Below are 18,414 nucleotides of genomic sequence, written 5' to 3'. Positions count from 1 at the left end.
ATGATGATGATGACATAATTTTTTCTTTTTTTATAAATAATAATCATAGTAGTAATTTACAATTATTCACAGTTGCACAACTTAAATAATATGACATGTTACGGTTCACTCTTTTTTTTTTTTTTTTCGAAGTTTGAGAAAGTGTGATTATACAAAGCTACACATATGAATTGAAATATTATATTTTCTATTTCGCACAAACATACTAATTGAGAAAGAAGAGAAAGAATGATTATATACACACATTTCTGCATTTGCTTATAATGATTACTTGTAGATGAGTGAGGCAAGTTAATCCTACCTACTTCGAAGCTTGGGGTTAACTTTTATGAAGAGAGTGGGATTTAGCCTTCACTCTTTGTGTTTTGGCTACTGTTTATGTATGGGATGTAGGCATTGGATGCTAGTGATTTGTGATGTGTACATTAGTGTTAATGGTTTCTTAACTTTGTTGGTATATTTTTCAGAGTTCGGTTTTTAATGTTCTGTAGTTATCTACGTGTTTTAACTTTCTTGATAGGTTGTTGAGTTGCGTGGATATCTGATGTGATCTCACAAAAGAACCGTATGAGTTGTTGAAGGGTATGGGGATGTAGAGAGTTGTCGTAGGTTGTGTTATAAGATATGTGTCTCTGTTGATTCGATAGGTGATGTTGAAGTAATTCCTTGTTAATGTCATGTAGTGTTTCGGGTTTTTAATGCTCAGAATTCTGCGTATTGCCATGTGCTTGACGGATATTGGTTGTTGGATGTAAGGTGTCCAGATCACTGCTGACACGATTTTCCTGTGTAGTGTTTCTAATTTTGTTAGGTGGCTGTTTGATGTATTTGTATAGACTGTTATTCCATATCTGAGTAAGGATTCGCAGATACCGTGATATAGGAGTTTTTTATGTTGGGTGGAATAATGTCTTTAACTTGGAAGAGTTTTGCTGCGATGATCCGGAGTTTGGTGTGTAGGTATTCTATGTGTTTTGTCCATTTAACGTGGGAATCTATATAGAGACCGAGATATTTTGCGTGTGTTAGAGCTTTGATTTCGGAACATTGGCAGGTATTTTTGTTGTTAATGCAGCGGTATGTGTTACAATGTATCGATAGTGATGCGGGGCGTATGATTCTTGGGTTGTGTATTATCAACATCTGTGATTTGGTGCAGTTGATTAGAATTGCGTTTTGGTGGAAGTATGTTGTGATTTCGTTTAGGTCTTGTTGTGCTTTGAAGAGATCTGTGTTAATGTCTGTGTGGATTGCTAATAGTGCAGTGTCATCTGCGTATTGAAATATTTGACTTCTTATGGATATGTTATGAACATCGTTAATGTATATGTTGAATAGAGTGGGTGACAATATGGCATCTTGAGGTACACCGTTTTTTACTTGTATACTCCGACTGTGACATGTACCTATTTTTACTACTTTTGTTCTGTTTGAGAGGTAGTTCTTGAACCATGTATGGAGTGTTCCTCTTATACCTACTGAGTATAGTTTGGTGAGTAGTATGTCTTGTTCAAGTGTGTCAAATGGTTTGGTTAGGTCCAGCAGTATAAGGACGGCGTACTTCTTTTTGTCGAGAGCTTTGTTTATTGTGTCGGCGATGTCTTCTAGTAAAGTAATGGTGCTTTTTGTTTTCTGAAAGGCATACTGATTTTGTGAGATGATGTTGTACTTCTGTAAATAGTTCTGTAGTCTGGTGTGAGTTATTTTTCTAGAATTTTTGAGATGACTGGTAGGGTAGCTATTGGTCTGTAGTTCTGAGTATCGTTTCTTTTGCCGTGTTTGTATATTGGCGTAATTACTGCAGTTTTTAGTTGTTGTGGAATAATGCCTGTGTCGAATATTATGTTCACGAGTTTCAAAAGTATTGGATTTATTTGTTCAAAGTGTGTTATAAGGTCTGTGAGTCTTATTTTGTCTATTCCTGGTGTGGCCTTTGGTTTCAGTTTTAGGAGTGCTTCTTTCAGTTCCTGTTTTGTTATGGGTGGAAAATACATCGTTTTTTGTTGGCTTTGTGTTGGTAGTTTTTGGTTGATCGTTGGTAGTTTGTCTTTTTTGAGATGTGTGATGTTGTTTGTGAAAGCATGGTTGAATCAGTCTGCTAGTTCCTCTTGGTTTGTGTCCTGACCGAAGCTTTTTGCAATAAAATCTTGTGCTGAAGTTTTCTTTTTTCGGGTTAGTAATTCGTTGAGTGTGGCCCATGTTTCCAAAATGCTGTCGTTATATTCCATGAATTTTTGGAAGTAGTAGCGTCTTTTTGCCCTACGAATTTTCGTTCTTAGTTTATTTCTTGTGTTTTTGTATGAAGTTTGTAAATGTGTGTTACTGGGTGACTTTTTAAGTTTTTTCCATAGATTTTCTTTTACAGTAATAGTATTTAGTATGTCGTCATTTATCCATGGATTGTTGTCTGTCCGTCGCCCCGCGCGTGTAGGTTTTGTTGCTTTTTTGTATATTTCTGTGAACTTTAGTTGAAAATTCTCGTATCAATAATGTTACAGGATCGTTTATTTTAAGTAGAAAATTCCAGTCTGTATTTTTTACTTGGTTATCGACAATGCTCTTTAGTATGATCGAGTTTTGGCGACTTTTGCGGTTATTGGGAGGGAGGTAGGAAACGTGATTAAACGAAGTTGAGATAAAGTAGTGATCAGCAATTTTTACGTTAATTACTGATGATGTAAATGTAGTGATGGCAGCCCGTATATTGATATGATCAATGCATGATTGTGTTAGTGAGTTATTGAGTATTTCGTGTCTTGTTGGGGAGTTAATCGTAGGGTTTATGTTGTACTGACTTAGTGTATCAAGATATGTGTTACTGGTTGAAGAAGCGTGGTCAAGAGTATTTATGTTAATGTGTCCTATTAAGGATGAGCCTGTGTGTTGTACGCGGTTCGATGCCACTTAGCCATGTTTCTAACTCGTGAAAAAAACTGAGTGGATTATTATCTGGGGGTCTGTATATTGTGTTTATTGTGTATTTGATACTATTGTGGCTATTTGTGAGTTCCAAAATTAGTGTTTCCGCGTGTTCGAAGTTTGTTTGTTTTTCTGTCACATTGTATTTTTCTTTGATAAATGCCACAATTCCACCTCCTCTTTTGTATGGTCTGCAAAAGTTGTAAGTTTGATAATTATTTATGTTGTATGCGAAAATTTCTGTGTCGTTTATTGCAACTTGTATTAGCGCATCTATGTTTATCATGGTATAATTGAGCTGTGTTATCAATGTAAGCCAGTGTTTATTTATACTTCTTATGTTTGTGTGTATGATTGTGAAATTGGTGTTGGTGGAAATGTTGTCTGTCCATTTCTTCAAAGAGTCAAAGACCTTGAAGTTTATGTTGTCTGACTGGATATGTTCGCCTATGTTTGAGATCTCCGTTATATAGTTTTTAAAGGAGTTCTAATCTTATTCTTAAAGATGTAAAGAGTTAGTGTTTTATATTGGTAGGCTGTGTAAGTCATATTCACTTGTAATTATGTATACTCGAGTGTTTTCATTCTTTCTCATAAATATCTCGGAAACCAGGAGCAGCATACAGCGTACGTGCATCTGTCTGCCTACACAGCACCCTCTATGTAGCCCTCTTAATAATAAAAATAACAATAATAATATATTTTTAATTTTAATAATATTTTATATTGATTTGTAAAATATTTAAACATATAATAATAATAATAATAATAATAATAATAATAATAATAATAATAATAATAATAATAATTTCAGCTGAGGAACACTAAAAATACAAAGGGATATTAGAAGCCAGTGATATTCTCCACTCGAATGTTAAAAAATAGTCAGCATACAAGAAAAGAGTTAGAAATATTCTGAAAACAAAACTAAATGGATTAAACGCAATACGACCAATGATTCTTGGTACCAGTGATCCGATACACATAATAATAATTCACAATTATGTGAATAAATAATAATAAAAAAATACAAATACAAACAATCATCCACCAACAAAAGAAGAAACAGTCAAATTTTGGAAGTCAACCTGGGAAAATCCTGTTGACTACAATCACGATGTCTCATGGATTAAGGAAACAGAATCAGAAGCTAAACAAAAACAAATGCAAAATGTCATTTTCACTAAATAAATGGTCAGTATACAAACTAGAAAATTAAAAAACTGGAGTGCACCTCGAAAAGACGAACTACATGGATTTTCGTTAAAGCATATCAAGTCTACATGATCGAATGGCAGAACCATTTAATTATTTGTTGCACTCAGGCTCAGTGGACGATTGGATGATACCTGAGCGCACGTTTCTCTTCATGAAAGATAAGGATAAGGGTGCAGACCCAAGTAACTATCCTGCAATAACATTCCTTCCAAGTATGCTTTTGCAATCATATGGAATCATAGCGGAATCATATGGAATCATAGCAGATTCCATATACCACTACTTATCAGATAATCAGATTTATCCGATTGAAAATAAAAGCAATTTTCAAAAATCTCGAGAAACAAAAGACCAAATCCTTATTAATAAAATCATTCCCAGAATTTCAAAAATACGAAAAACAAACTAACTAAAACATGGCATGGATAGACTATAAGGAAGAATTCGATTCCCTCCCACACTGAAGGATCCTAAAGTCACTACAAATATTTGAAATTTACATTCGTTTCTGGCTGCTGCAATGAAATCATGAAAAACAAATTTAGTAGACAATAATGAACGATTCGGTGATATTAGCATTAAAGGTTAAATTTTCCAAGGTGATTCCTTGTCACCTTTGCACTTCAACATTTCTTTGACACCTTTGTCTATGATTCTGAAGAAAAGAGAACTTGGATATGAAATTGTTAAATATACTATTAAAATATCCCATCTGTTGTATATGAAAGACGTGAAGTTATATGAAAAATCGTCCCAGCAAATAGACTCATTACTGAACACAGTTCGAATTTTCAGTCAAGACATCAAAATGAAATTGACTATAGATAAATCCGCAATTTTATCTATTAAATTAGTAAAAATTAATTACACTAGGAATTTTAATTCTGATCAAGAAAAATATATAAAAGAAATTTCAGCTGATGAAAACACTATAAATACCTAGGAATATTAGGCGCTAGTGACATTCTCCATTCGAAAGTTAAACAAGAGGCTGCCTTAAAATACAAGCAAGATATTAGAAATATTCTGAAAACAAAACTAAATGGATTAAACTCAATTAGAGCAATGAATTCTTTAGCTATACCAGTGTTCCGATACACATCTGGCATAGCGGATTGGACAAAAGAAGAACCGGACAAATTGGACTGCAAACCTAGAAAATTGATGACTATGCATTAGGCGTTACATCCACAAAGTGATGTTGATTGTTGTACCTACCAAGCAGTTAGGTGAACTGCATCTGCTGCAAGTGCGTCAGACGGTGGAAAAAGAAAAAATTAGCTTAAAAGGTTACATCTACAATAGCTCTGAGCAAATATTTCAAGCAATTACAGAAGAGGGCTTTCTAAAAGTAATAGCAAACATATCCGATTATTAAAAGGAACAACAAAATAACCGATATGTTCGCTGGAAAAATAAACCTTTGCAGAAGGATTTATTCTAGCAGCTCAAGAACATTAAAAACTAACACAACGAAAGCAAATATTTTTAACATCAGTAATAACAGCAATTGCAGATTATGCGAGCAGAAAGATGAGACTATACAACTTTTAATCAGTGCCTGCCACAAGATGGCTATAAATACCGCCATGATCAAGTGGCCAAAATAATTCATTGGAATGTATGTATGTAAAAATTATGGCTTTCCTACTGCTGATAACTGCTTGCAGCATAAAATAGAGACAGTACTGGAAATCGAATCAGCAAAAATTCTGTGGAACTTCAGAATGCAAACTGATCGGCATTTGGAGCACGATATACCTGATATCACAATTATCGGATATCGACAGGCTTGGATTATCAATATCACACTACAAATAGATATTAACAGATACTAACAACAAAGAACTGGAAAAACTTGCAAAATAGCGAGATGTGAAATCAAAGTTGGCCGGCTGTGGCTTAAACACACCAAAGTTATCACAATAGTTATCGGTGCACTTGGTGCAATTTCAAAGAAGTTATCCAACTATTTACAGCAATTAAACATCAAGTAAATGACCCCATATGAACTACAAAAAACAGCAGCACTCTTTGGAATTATTTTACGACGTCCATATTTTACGACGCTACCTGACGGACTATTCTTAGATTCTTGGGTAGAAACTGAATTGTTCTGTGTCACAAGGTTAAATTGTTGTTTAAATGATATCTTGTTTTGACTATGTATCATTTATGTGAAGAAAGAAATAATAAGAAGAAGAAGTAGAAGAAGAAGAACAAGTACAAGAACAAGAAGAAGAATTTGATTGAAGATTTGTGATTGGCTAATGAAGATTAATTGATTAAGCCGTGCTAATCCCACCTACTTCGAAGCTAGATTTATCTTTCATGAAGAGAGCGGGATTAGCATACACTATTTATTCTTGTTATTTTTTATAGGTGGAATTCAGACGGTTTGTAAATTGAAAGTCGGTGTGAGTGCTATATTAAGCATGTTGGTATAGCTTTCGTCATTCGTGTTTTAGTGTTCTGTATTTGTCTATGAGTTTTAAATTTTGTGGTAGGTTGTTAAGTGTCGTGAGTATGAGATGTGATTTTGCTGCAGAACTATATGTGTTAATGAAGGACCTTTAGTGTACAGAGTTGCGGAGGGTCGTTTTATGCGATACGTGTCTGTTGTTACGAAAGGCGTTGCTGGAGTAATTTCCTTACTAACATTCAGTAGTGTTTCAGTTTTTTTTTGCTCAGGATTTTGTGCATCGCCCTATACGGTTCGGTTATTGGCTGTTGTATGTGTGGTTGTAATAAGTTGTATGTGAATTGTAATAGGTTGTATGTAATAATAATAATAATAATAATATTATTATTATTATTTTTTTATTATTATTATTATTTTCTGTGGAATCATCCAATGTGAACAGATTGGATGATTCCAATTTATTGGTAAATTTATTGGTAAATTATCCATTTTGTTTAGTTGATCTTTATTTAAAAATAGATCGTAATAGATAATAACATTATATTTTAAGTATTTTCTTTCTCTTCTTCTTTAGATATGAAAGGAAAAATTGATTGGATAATGACCTCCACTAAATCTCCAAACGTTATGGCTCCGATAGCCTCTACTAATCGCTATAAGGGAATAAAATTCGATAACTGATTTTTTGTCATTTAAAAAGCCGTATAAATATATATATATATATATATATATATATATTTATTTATTTATTTATTTATTTAAAAATTATCATATTCAAAATATATTTCATTATTCTATCTATCTCTCCCTTCCATCTGATTCAGAGGGGTTGGGTCTCCTCCTAATGAGGAGTCACTGAGAAATAATGCAGGCGGCACGCCACTCTTCTCTTGCGTCCCCTAGTGGAGGTATTCATGACTGTATTCCGTGTGTGTTCACGGGGGTTTGCGGGTTTAAAAAAGAACCAGCTAAACTGGGTGAAAAAACCATACTGCCTGTGTCCAAGAGCGTCTAACTTGGTTATTGCTGAATAATATCCTTGAACTCCTCACGTCTCCAACGGGAATCGAACCTAGGACACTCCCTCCCCATGCATATGGTTGTTGTTTTTTTTTATTATGGAAATAAATCTTTTAAGGTAAGTAGATTTTATTGAAGGATTTTAAAAGATTCAGATTAATTTTCAGCCAAACATATCAAAATCAATTACTTGTGAAAATATTCAGTTTGTCATATGACTGGTAATATAACATATTTCACTTGAGGTTTTTATTTTTTTTTTGTGGGAAAACTATCTTCTCTCAAATTGTTTTCTGTGTTACAGATTGAACTATATCAATAAAATAAAAACTAATTGAATATAGTTGATTTTATTTTAAAAGAGCATTTTTATTGTTAATAAAAAGACGACTCTAGTATAGTTCTTGTCTTCTGCCTGTAACTGAAATAACTTGAAATTAATTAAAATGAGATCAATTCGTACCAGCCCCAAAAAATCTGCTCCAATTTTTTTATAATAATGTATTTATTATAAATACATTATTTATAATAAATTTATTAACCAAAATAAATTTATTATTATTTATTTTATTAACCAAATATTAACCAAAAATACTGTACATGCATTATTGTATGTAAATATACTGATTTTTGTCATTTAAAAAGCCGTATAAATAAATAAATATATATATATATATATATATATATATATATATATATATATATATATATATATATATATATATATATATATATATATATATATATATATATATATATATATTTAAAAATTATCATATTCAAAAATAAACAGATGTTGGCGGAGCCCATTAGCGTATGGTATTAATTTTTTCTTTCACTTCACTTTTGCTTAACGTAATTTTCTTCTTCACTAGATTTTTCTTTTTTTGCCACGCTTTCGTCACTTTCATCCGCAGGGCGTTTCAATAGAAACCTCTCCAAGAAGCTTTGTTTCTTCCTCCCTTTTAGAATATTTCTGAAATGAGTTAGGCAAGTATCATTAAATAGCGCCGCTGGACAACCAGCTGCAACCTTTTCAGGGTGTTTCTTTTCAATAAAGTCCGAAACGTTTTCCCACATTGCCAACACTTTCTTTATCTCACTTCTAGAGATAACCTCCTCTGCCTCTGCGGTTGTATCAATCTCCTGTAGAAACTCCGTATGTTGCTGCGTGTGTATATCCGTCAACTCCTCCGTCGTCAGTTCCTCGGAATATGTGGCGACAAGGTGTTCGATGTCTCCCTCATCCACCTCCAGGCCCATGGACTTTCCGAGGGACACAAACTCCTCCAGCACTTCCTGTTCAGGTCTAAATCCTTCAAAGTCCCTTTCAGCCACAGCCTCAGGCCACAGCTTTTTCCAAGCAGAGGTTAAGGTCCTTTTTGTAACACCCTGCCAGGCCATATCAATAATTTTGAGGCATATGACAATGTTGTAGTTGTCCTTCCAGAACTCTCGAAGGATGAGCTTTGTGCTCTTCTTAACCTCAAAGCAGCGTCGGAACATGTGTTTGGTAAAAAGCTTCTTAAAATTGGAGATCACCTGTTGGTCCATGGGCTGGATGATAAGGGTGGTTTTGGGTGGAAAGTAGAGAACCTTTATAAAGTTGAACTCCTCGAGGATGTCGTCCTGAAGGTTATGTGGTCGGTCAGGAGCATTGTCAAGGACAAGAAGGGCTTCAGTGTTAAGCCACTGATCTCGAGGTATTCCTTAACGGCAGGACCAAAGACAAAGTCGACCCACTGCACAAAAAACTGGCATGCAGGATTTAGAACAGGCAGTGGTATTTTGCCCCACATATTAGTGTTCAGATTTATTGTGGAAGAAGAAAAACTTCACCGCACATTATATGGGATGAATGGAACATTATACAGAGCAATACATTTTTTAGATTTAGATTGTCAGTCAGCATTTAGTCTATATGCACAAGTTCACATGGACAGGGGATATAAAATATAAGAAACGTCTCATTGACTATGTGATGTAATCATACTTATTCAGGATATAAGAATGTTCAGAGGATTTGAAAGTAGAATCACTATTACTTAGTATTAAGCAGGATTAAAAGGAATATCAAAAGAACAGTAGGTAAGAAAGTTTGAAAAAGAACTAAATTTAAGTAGCTTTTCAGGTAAATTGTAGACTCGACTATACAAACAGTATTGAATTAAAAAGTAAACAAATTGAAAACAAGAACCAAATCTCGGAGTGCAGTGGCAAACGTAGACCTTAGTTGATTCCACTAGGTGCAAGTCTGTCCGCAAGGACAGAAAATAAGAACACCATGAGGGACACAAGAGGTTAAAGAAGCAGTCGTTTAAAAGAAGGAAGCATTCGAAATTTCTAGCAAATAAGTGGGCAGATACCCTAAAATAAAAATGTAAAGAGTTAAGCTATGTGCAAAATTATCTAAAGAATAGTTAAAAATATATATATTGTGTTCGAGTTCGTGACCACGAGATGGCGGCACTTGTTAGCCGTCTGTTCACTCTGTGCCACTGTTTTCTGAACGCTTTGAGCCAGCTATCTTGGATAGCTAACAGTAGAGATTAAACTGACCATCAGTTTCTAAAAGTTATAAGACTTTTACGGCATCGCGTACTCCCTATAAAGGAATCAAATGCTATAGATTACAAACTGAATTCTAGGTTTCGTTATCTTAATTAGACAAGAGTACCTCCAAGATTACTAAGAAACACTTACCAAACGCATCAGAAAATTCACTTCAATAAGAGAGTGAATTGATGCAAGGGACGCGTTATTTTTCCTACATTCTATCAGCGCATTTTTCCAAGTTTGAATATTCGCCTTGAAGATGTAGCAATAACCATTGAACTCAACCCAGGAGCCATCTAAACCGCACTCTTCAGCTTAAAATACAAGAAATCGGAGAAAATATCAGATAATAAACAGGTGATTCGTTCCTATATTAGCAACAATCATACTACATTTAAATTTAATTTTTTTTTAAATTATTTCCCCTCCCCCCTCACTATTACGTGTTTCAAAATGAATTGATCACTGATAATTTAAAATATTTAGATTATATTAAATATTTTGAAATTATAATCCAAGATTTAGAAAATTAGACGACCTAGTATTGCAGATAGATACGGCTTCAAAACAAAGAGAAAACAATAGAAAAATCTGAATAAAATATCATATGATTATTAGTATTTCCTGGTATCTATAAGCTCAATATGGGAATTTCCTTCCAGTGATCACAGTCTCATATATTATCGATACATTCGCCTGTTCATACAACAATACATTTCACTGTATCCCATTATATGCTTAATAAAACTTTTTCCAGACTGCTTTATTCACAACATTATTTTAGAAGTTTTTGAGATCATCTTTCCAAGCTATACCTTCTCTTGGAAAACCATCTAAGTTATTTTGTTTAATTATTCTTTCTATTATGTAATGCAGTTCTATGTTTTATTTTATTATCGTATGGTAATATTCCATTACGCGTAAGTGGAATTTCAAGCCACCTTACATTAATGTAAAGTGGCTTGAAAAATCAGATAATTCTTTTCCCAGACGCATTGTTTTATGCTGAAATAAAATATTATTACTGAAACCCGTTAAATAATTTCAGATTGTAGTTTAATATTTGCTATATGAAATTTATTAAGCTTGAAGAAGTGATACAAATTATAACATAATACATCAGTGGTATAATAAATGTGATAACATTACGTACTAAAAATAATACAAAACGCATTACATATATCATACTACATTTGTTGCTCATGAACTGATATATAGAAATCGATAAGTTAAGGAAAGGCTATAGATAAGGAACAGGAAAAGGAAATTCAACGAATTGTACAATATGCGTCAGCAAAGGCCGTAATCATCCTGTTACCAGAAAAATATAAATCTAGACGAACATTCAACGACAACGAATACCTAAATATCAAACGAGATACTTTCTTTAGTAGACATAAGTTCCTAAAATATTTAGTTCCAGAAGCAAATAAAGAAGCAATACAAAAACATTATGCTTATTTAGCGCCAATGTTTAGTTATATCCTAAAATATTTAGTTCCAAAAGCAAATAAAGAAGCAATACACAAACATTATACTTAATTAGCGACAAAAGTATTCAACACACTACCTTTAACAATAACAAATGAAACTAACCCAAACAAATACAAATCAAAGAGTAGTTATTTTCCCACAGAAATGAGGAAGCTCTGTTCAAATTAATTCTATAAATTATTGGTTTTTATCATATTTGTATACAAAGATACAGTCTTATGTGTAAACCGTAAAATTTAAATTCTATTTAACTGCTTTGTTTTATTTCGTTCCTAATTAATTGTTATGAAACTTTCTCCGTATGATGAAATTTTATTTTATCTGCGATTTTTTTATGAAATTATATTATAGTAATATGTAATATGTATATTATATGAATGTATATATGTATATATAATGAAAATGCATTACATACATTTTTGTAACTTTATGCACATCGTAACCTGGATGAGCTGTTGCTCTTAGGTTACACATATCATTGTTCAACATTTAGTACTATAACAGGAAGCTTGCAACTAAAAAAATAAATAAATAAATAAAAATCAGATAAATGTATCTATAAAGACTTACGTTAAAAACAGTCATACTTTAATAATAAAATGTTTTAATAATAAAACAATCATATTTTTTTTACCTAGCAATCTAAATCTTTTTCAATCACTCAAATTTTATTATTTATATATAATATTTAAAATACATTATACGAACACAATTGTGCATAAGAGATACTTGCATGTACATAATATTTTCAACAACAACAATAATAATAATAATAATAATTGTTTACAACATAAGCCTGTGCAGCTCAGTGGAGAGTAAAAGTTTGGATAGCGATCAGTGCAGACGTGTTTTTTTGTGCTCCGTGTCTAAGCTATTTTCCAATCGTAAGTGGATTAGTTCGGCTTAAGCCGATTACCAGTGTGATTGCCCGTGTTCCCGCAAGTAATTGCCGTAGGAATGTCGACCATAGTTAAATCTGTAACTCAACCCTGCAATTCCACAGTATCCAGTTTGACCAATTCTAAATTCTATTGGAAAAGACAATAAAGTAAAGGATTCTACAATGAAATCTCCAGAAACGTCGCCAAATACTTCTAAGGATATCGGAATGGACGTCCTGAACTCGCTAAACCTACCCGAAGAACTTGACTGGACAAAAGCCTGCGTATTGAAATGCGACCCTGTCGGTGCCCCATACACAGAGGAGGATGTAATAGAAGGTTTAAAAGCAAAGATAAGAGGTTCTGATGTGTGGCACCTAGGTGTGTTAAAATATAATTATGTATTTCTAATATCTTTTAAACACCTATCTGTGAAAGACAATTTTGGTAAATGCCGTAAAAGTGACATTGTTATATACTGGTTTCCCCCCCCCCACACACACACAGATTGGTAGCTATGCACTTTGAAAAATTCGGGAAAATCGAAATTTTAGAAAATATCGCCAGTTGTAAAGATAAAGAGTGGGCCCATGTTCTCTCTAATAAGAAAAAAATTAACTATAACTCTGAACGAAGATACACAAAAGTAGAAGATATACCGTACGTAATTAAGGTTCAAAAAATGACCGGAATACTCATAATTCCAGGACGACCTCCGGCATGTTTCAGATGCAAGAAAATTGGACATCTGCGAAAGCAGTGTACAGCACTTAAGTGTGATAAATGCAAAAGAATTGGACATGATACGGATGACTGTAAAGGGCAAACTTATGCATCAATGTTGGTTAAACGACCAGCAGTAAACCAACCTAACTAAGAAGAAGAGCTAGAGTCAGTAGATGATGTACAAGAAAATACTACTGTACATCATCTAGAAGAAAAAAACCAAATATGCACCAGCGAGGAGGAATCGGATCGGGTGATTCTCAAAATATATCAATTATGCCATCAAAACCAGTGGATACAGAAGGAGAAAAAACACCGAAGAAAGAGAAAGGAATAGCACTGGTTTAGAAACAGATAAAAATCAGGTATCTATGAGAAAAGAGGAAGAAAAGAATATGACACCTGACATGAATCAAACTACAGCGCTTCTACTCCAGGGAGACGTAAAAAAATCCAGTTCGTACCTAATGTAAAAGCAAAATGAGAAAAAGAAAAAACAGAAAGAAATAAAGCCTGCTAATATATATACAAAAAACGAAGAATAAGCCAATTAAGATAATTACAATGAATTGTAATGGATTGAATAACCAAGTTTCACAAAAATTGCTAACAAACACAATATACCAGAACGAAGTAGATATAGTAATGCTACAAGATTCCAGATTAAAACAAAATTCAGAAGCAGAACAAAAACTACACAGAAATCTACAGTCAGTCCCACTACCATATTCTTTGCGAACAAGCCCAAAGTAATGGCATTGCAGGTTTAATGACTTTGAAAAGTAAGAGAAGTAGCATACAATTATTATCGCACTCTACTCTAATAGAACACAAGAGTGCTAGAGGTTGAAATAATCTGGGAAGATCAAATTGTGTCGTTAATTAACGTATACGGCCTGGCTGAACACACACACAAAAAAAAAACACTTTTGGGAGACCCTAGAAACCAAACTGGCAAACACATGAAATATAATTGCAGCCGGAGACATTAATTTTGTAGAAAACAATATATTAGACATAGAGGTAAAAAATACTATAACAAAAAACAATTTTTCACACATTATACAGCGATGTCAACTCAAAGATATATTCCGAGAATTACATCCAACATGTAAAGCTTATACTCATTATTCCCCCATGAATGCCTCACGGCTAGACAGAATCTACACAAGCCGATATATGGGATTAACCGTTAAGGAGGTTTGTCACTTGCAATTGACTTTTAGTGACCACTACATGGTCAAAGGCAAACTTTCCCATGAGGCTAAGGACAGAAATACATACACCAACAGAAACTACCCACTCTGGAAGCTAAAGAACAGTATAATCAACACAGACACATTTTCAACAGAAATAAAAAAAAATATTAGACAACATAACAGAAATAGAAAATCCAGTGTATGCCTGGAACCAATTCAAAATACATGTAAAAAAGGCTGCTATACAAATAGGAAAACATAAGAAATATACAACAAACCAAGAAAAAGGAAGCATAATCAAAGAACTAACACGACAATACAACACAGACAGAACCCTCCCAGAAAATAAAATAGCTACCAACGCTCTAAAAGCAAAATTGAAACAAATAGAAATAAAAGAGACTGAAGGGGCCTGGATACGTGCCAAAATCAGAACAATGGAACATGATAAAGGGAAGTCCAAAGCAGCTTGGCTCTTTGAAGAGCAGAGAAAACAAAAAAACACTATTCATAAAATAAAACATGAGGGGACCGAGGTCGAGGGAGATGCAAATCTCCTCCGATTCTTCCACAATACACAAGTATCTTCTCCCAAAAACAAAGTGATAAATCAGAAACACAAAATTTATTAAAACCTTACCGAGATTAACAAAGTCAGAAGCTGAAAGTATAGATTCACCCATTACAAAAACTGAATGCAAATATACTATAAAGTCTCTGTCACTACACAAATCTCCAGGACCCAACGGTCTCACTGCGGAATTTTATAAAGCTTACTACCCCCTGTTTGAGACATTATTTGTGAAAATGCTGAACGAAATACAGAATTCGGAAAGCATCCCAGAATATTTCAACCTCGGTTACATAACACTGATACCAAAAAATAAAGACACCACAAACAACGCCAACTCACACAATGGAGAGGCATTACACTTCTCAACACAAACTACAAAATCTTATCCAAAATCATATCACAATGAATTCAAATACACATATATAAAATAATATCAGAATCCCAAAACTGTTAAAAACAGAAAAATAAAAGATAATATTCTGACAGTTAGATGCACATATGAACACTACCAGGCAACACAACAACCATGCCTGTTGGTAAGTTTGGACATAGAAAAATCTTTCGATTCAGTTAGTCACCACTACGTGAAAGAAGTCATTAAAGCTGCAGGTTTTGGGAAGAAATATCAAAACTTAATGTCAAACATATACAACACTGCACAGTCACGACTCATAATCAACAAGAAACTGTCTGCATCTGTAAATATTGACTGCTCGGTCAGACAGGGAGACAGCCTATCTATGATCCTATTCGCTCTTGTCTTAGATCCGGTGATACGAGCGATATCGAGACATCCCGGCATTGCGGGTACTCATATAGGATAAGAAGGTAAAACAAAAGTACTAGCCTATGCCAACGGTGTTACGTTAACGCTAACCACAGCCGAGTCATTCATGATTGCTTGTAATGTATTTAAATCTTTTGAAAAGGCATCCGCATTAAAACTCAACTTTCATAAATGTCACGCGATGTTCGTCGGAAGGTGGGCAAATAAGCCAACCGTGCCGAACGAAATTAAAATCAATGAACACCTCCCTCTTTTAGGAATCACCATAGGGACCAAACCCATCATAACAAGCAATGGGAAGTAGCTCATAACAAAATTACCAAAAAAAATTCACAAATGAGACCCAGACAATTATCAATTAGAAGCAGAGCAAAAATATGTAACCAGTTTTTACTATCAAAAATATGGTACCTTGTAGCCAACATTAATTACAATGGCAACGAAGTTGACAAAATTCACAGAGAATGTGCAAAATTTATTTGGGATTCGAAAAAATACGAACCCATACGAAGGTACACAATATTTCATGATATAGAAGCTGGAGGACTTGGTTTAATAAATGTACATTTAAAAACTCTAAGTGCAAGAGCAAAAATCATAGAGAGAGCTTACTCGGAACATAAAGCATGGAGTGCATATATCATACACTACATGCAAAGAATAATTCCCCACCAAATAATTTGTTCCCTTCCACAATCGAATGGCAAAATACCAAAAATGTTCATTGAAGTTGCGGAGGGATACAAATTCATTAATAATCATACAGCAATAAAAGATTTCCTCAAAAGGAAACAAAAATTGCACATATCACTGTCACGCGAGCAGTTATACCACCACGACAACACCGAGAGTTTGAAAAAAGGTAAAATTAAATTATCCAATGTACTCAAAAAGGCATTCGGATTGCCTATACACCCGAAACTAAAAACATTTTATTACAAGGTTCACCACGCTTGCCTACCCACCAGAATGTGGTGTGCATACAAAGGTATTCTACTTCAAGCCCCAGCCAAATGCTACTTCTTCCCTGAATCAGAAACACTATATCACATAATGTTATACTGCCCCCACACCTCTCCAATATGGAACACTATTCAGAAACATATAAAACACAAAGAACCGGTCACAGAATACACATTATTCTGGCTAAAGGACGGAAACATAACAATAACCGAAGCAATTATAATTATAACAACAATGTACTCCATCAGGACATACAGATGTGACAGAATTTATGGAAGAGATACAGGCCCAGATATAATGCAAAAACTCAACAAACAACTAAATGAAATCATAATAGAAACAATAAACAGAAAAAAGATAACCAAACACCAATGGCCTTATCACTGATGAATATGAAGAAAACATACAAATAATGGAAATAAAAGACCCACCATAAAGAAAAACATGAAAATAAGCCAATACAATTCACTCTGAAAGGAAAACTAATGGAACAGAAAACTAACGCATAATGTAAATATATATATATATATATATATGAGTGTAGAAATATTGAATAGTAATAAATATATCTATTTGCATAAGAGGAAGTATATGTCTTATAATTTTCAGATTAGGTAAAAATATTTTAATATTTCAATGGATGTTAAATGACAAAATAACTGCCCAAGAGATTGCACAGGACTCTATGTGAAAATAGATATTCGGCATGTTATCATGTTGTAAATAAAAATAAAAAATAAAAAATAAAATCAAATAAAAATAAATAAAAAATGTTAACTGAAATAAGCATGCTATGTACTTATTGTATATATGTAAATAGTTCGTCCGAATGTACATAGATGCTTTTGAGAGAATAAAATATTCTGGATGTGGCGTTTGTATACCACGGCGCTTGGCCGCACGAAGGAAGACTTGGTTTCGAGTCTAGTCGGCGACTAGAGGAAATTTTTCTAAGCCTTTTTTCGACAGGTTCCCGAGTTAGTCAATCTTTGGCACGGGCAAGCGGGTTTTTCCTCCTGGAAACTCGGGTTGTTCGTCCTGTAAACTCAAGAAAATCGACCGTAGAACCCACATTATTTCAGACATTAAATATATTGTGTTAGGGTTAGCGACCACGAGATGGCGGCACATTTGAGCCGTCTCTCTTCACTGTGTACCGCTTAATTAGTGATATCCTTGGGCCATCTATCTCTGATTGGTACCAGTGGAGATTGAACTGCCCACTCAGTCTCCAAAAGTTAGATAGGGCTAAATGGCCTCACCTGCTTCCCGTATACGGGAATAAAAAGGCGGTAGCTGATTTATTTATTTTTATATATTATTATAATACAATGATGATTATTACTGATGTTTTGTATTTTTACATTACATATACTGTATACAATATACAGTAAAATTAGATATTATAACACAAATTGAAAGCCAAACGGCTATTTTTCTGGCATCCTTAATAATAATTAAGGGGATACAAATCACTTGTTGTTCAACTGCCAGTATATATACCGAAAAACTATCGGCGAATCCAAGTGTAAATGACCACTTGGTAGTACAACACCCAGGCAACTCGAAGCAAAGGTGGAGCAAGTTCCATCACTGTCCACTTGCTCCTCCTTTGTGGAACACCATATTTTATTTGCATACCTCGGCAGTACAAT

General features: G+C 33.9%; 1 protein-coding gene across 3 annotated transcripts in view; it reads right to left on the bottom strand.

Moving 5' to 3' along the window:
- The window catches only part of LOC150110335 (macrophage mannose receptor 1-like), a 190,681-nt gene that overhangs the window by 143,786 nt on the left and 28,481 nt on the right, over nt 1-18,414 (bottom strand). For 2 of the 3 annotated variants that reach the window (XM_090393010.1, XM_090393018.1), the window contains exon 2: nt 10,283-10,449. In XM_090393010.1, the coding sequence (XP_090249136.1) occupies nt 10,283-10,449 (167 nt within the window). Of the gene's footprint in view, nt 1-10,282; nt 10,450-12,044; nt 12,128-18,414 lie in introns of those variants that run through there. The other variant, XM_090393026.1, reaches the window with a different exon arrangement.

The sequence above is a fragment of the Typopeltis vanoorti genome, chromosome 1, assembly GCF_054136105.1.
Source record: "Typopeltis vanoorti isolate ZY-2024b chromosome 1, IOZ_Tvanoo_1.0, whole genome shotgun sequence".
Taxonomy (NCBI): domain Eukaryota; kingdom Metazoa; phylum Arthropoda; class Arachnida; order Uropygi; family Thelyphonidae; genus Typopeltis; species Typopeltis vanoorti.
The sequence above is the reverse complement of the archived record's forward strand: the minus strand, read 5'-3'. Positions and strand labels throughout refer to the sequence as shown.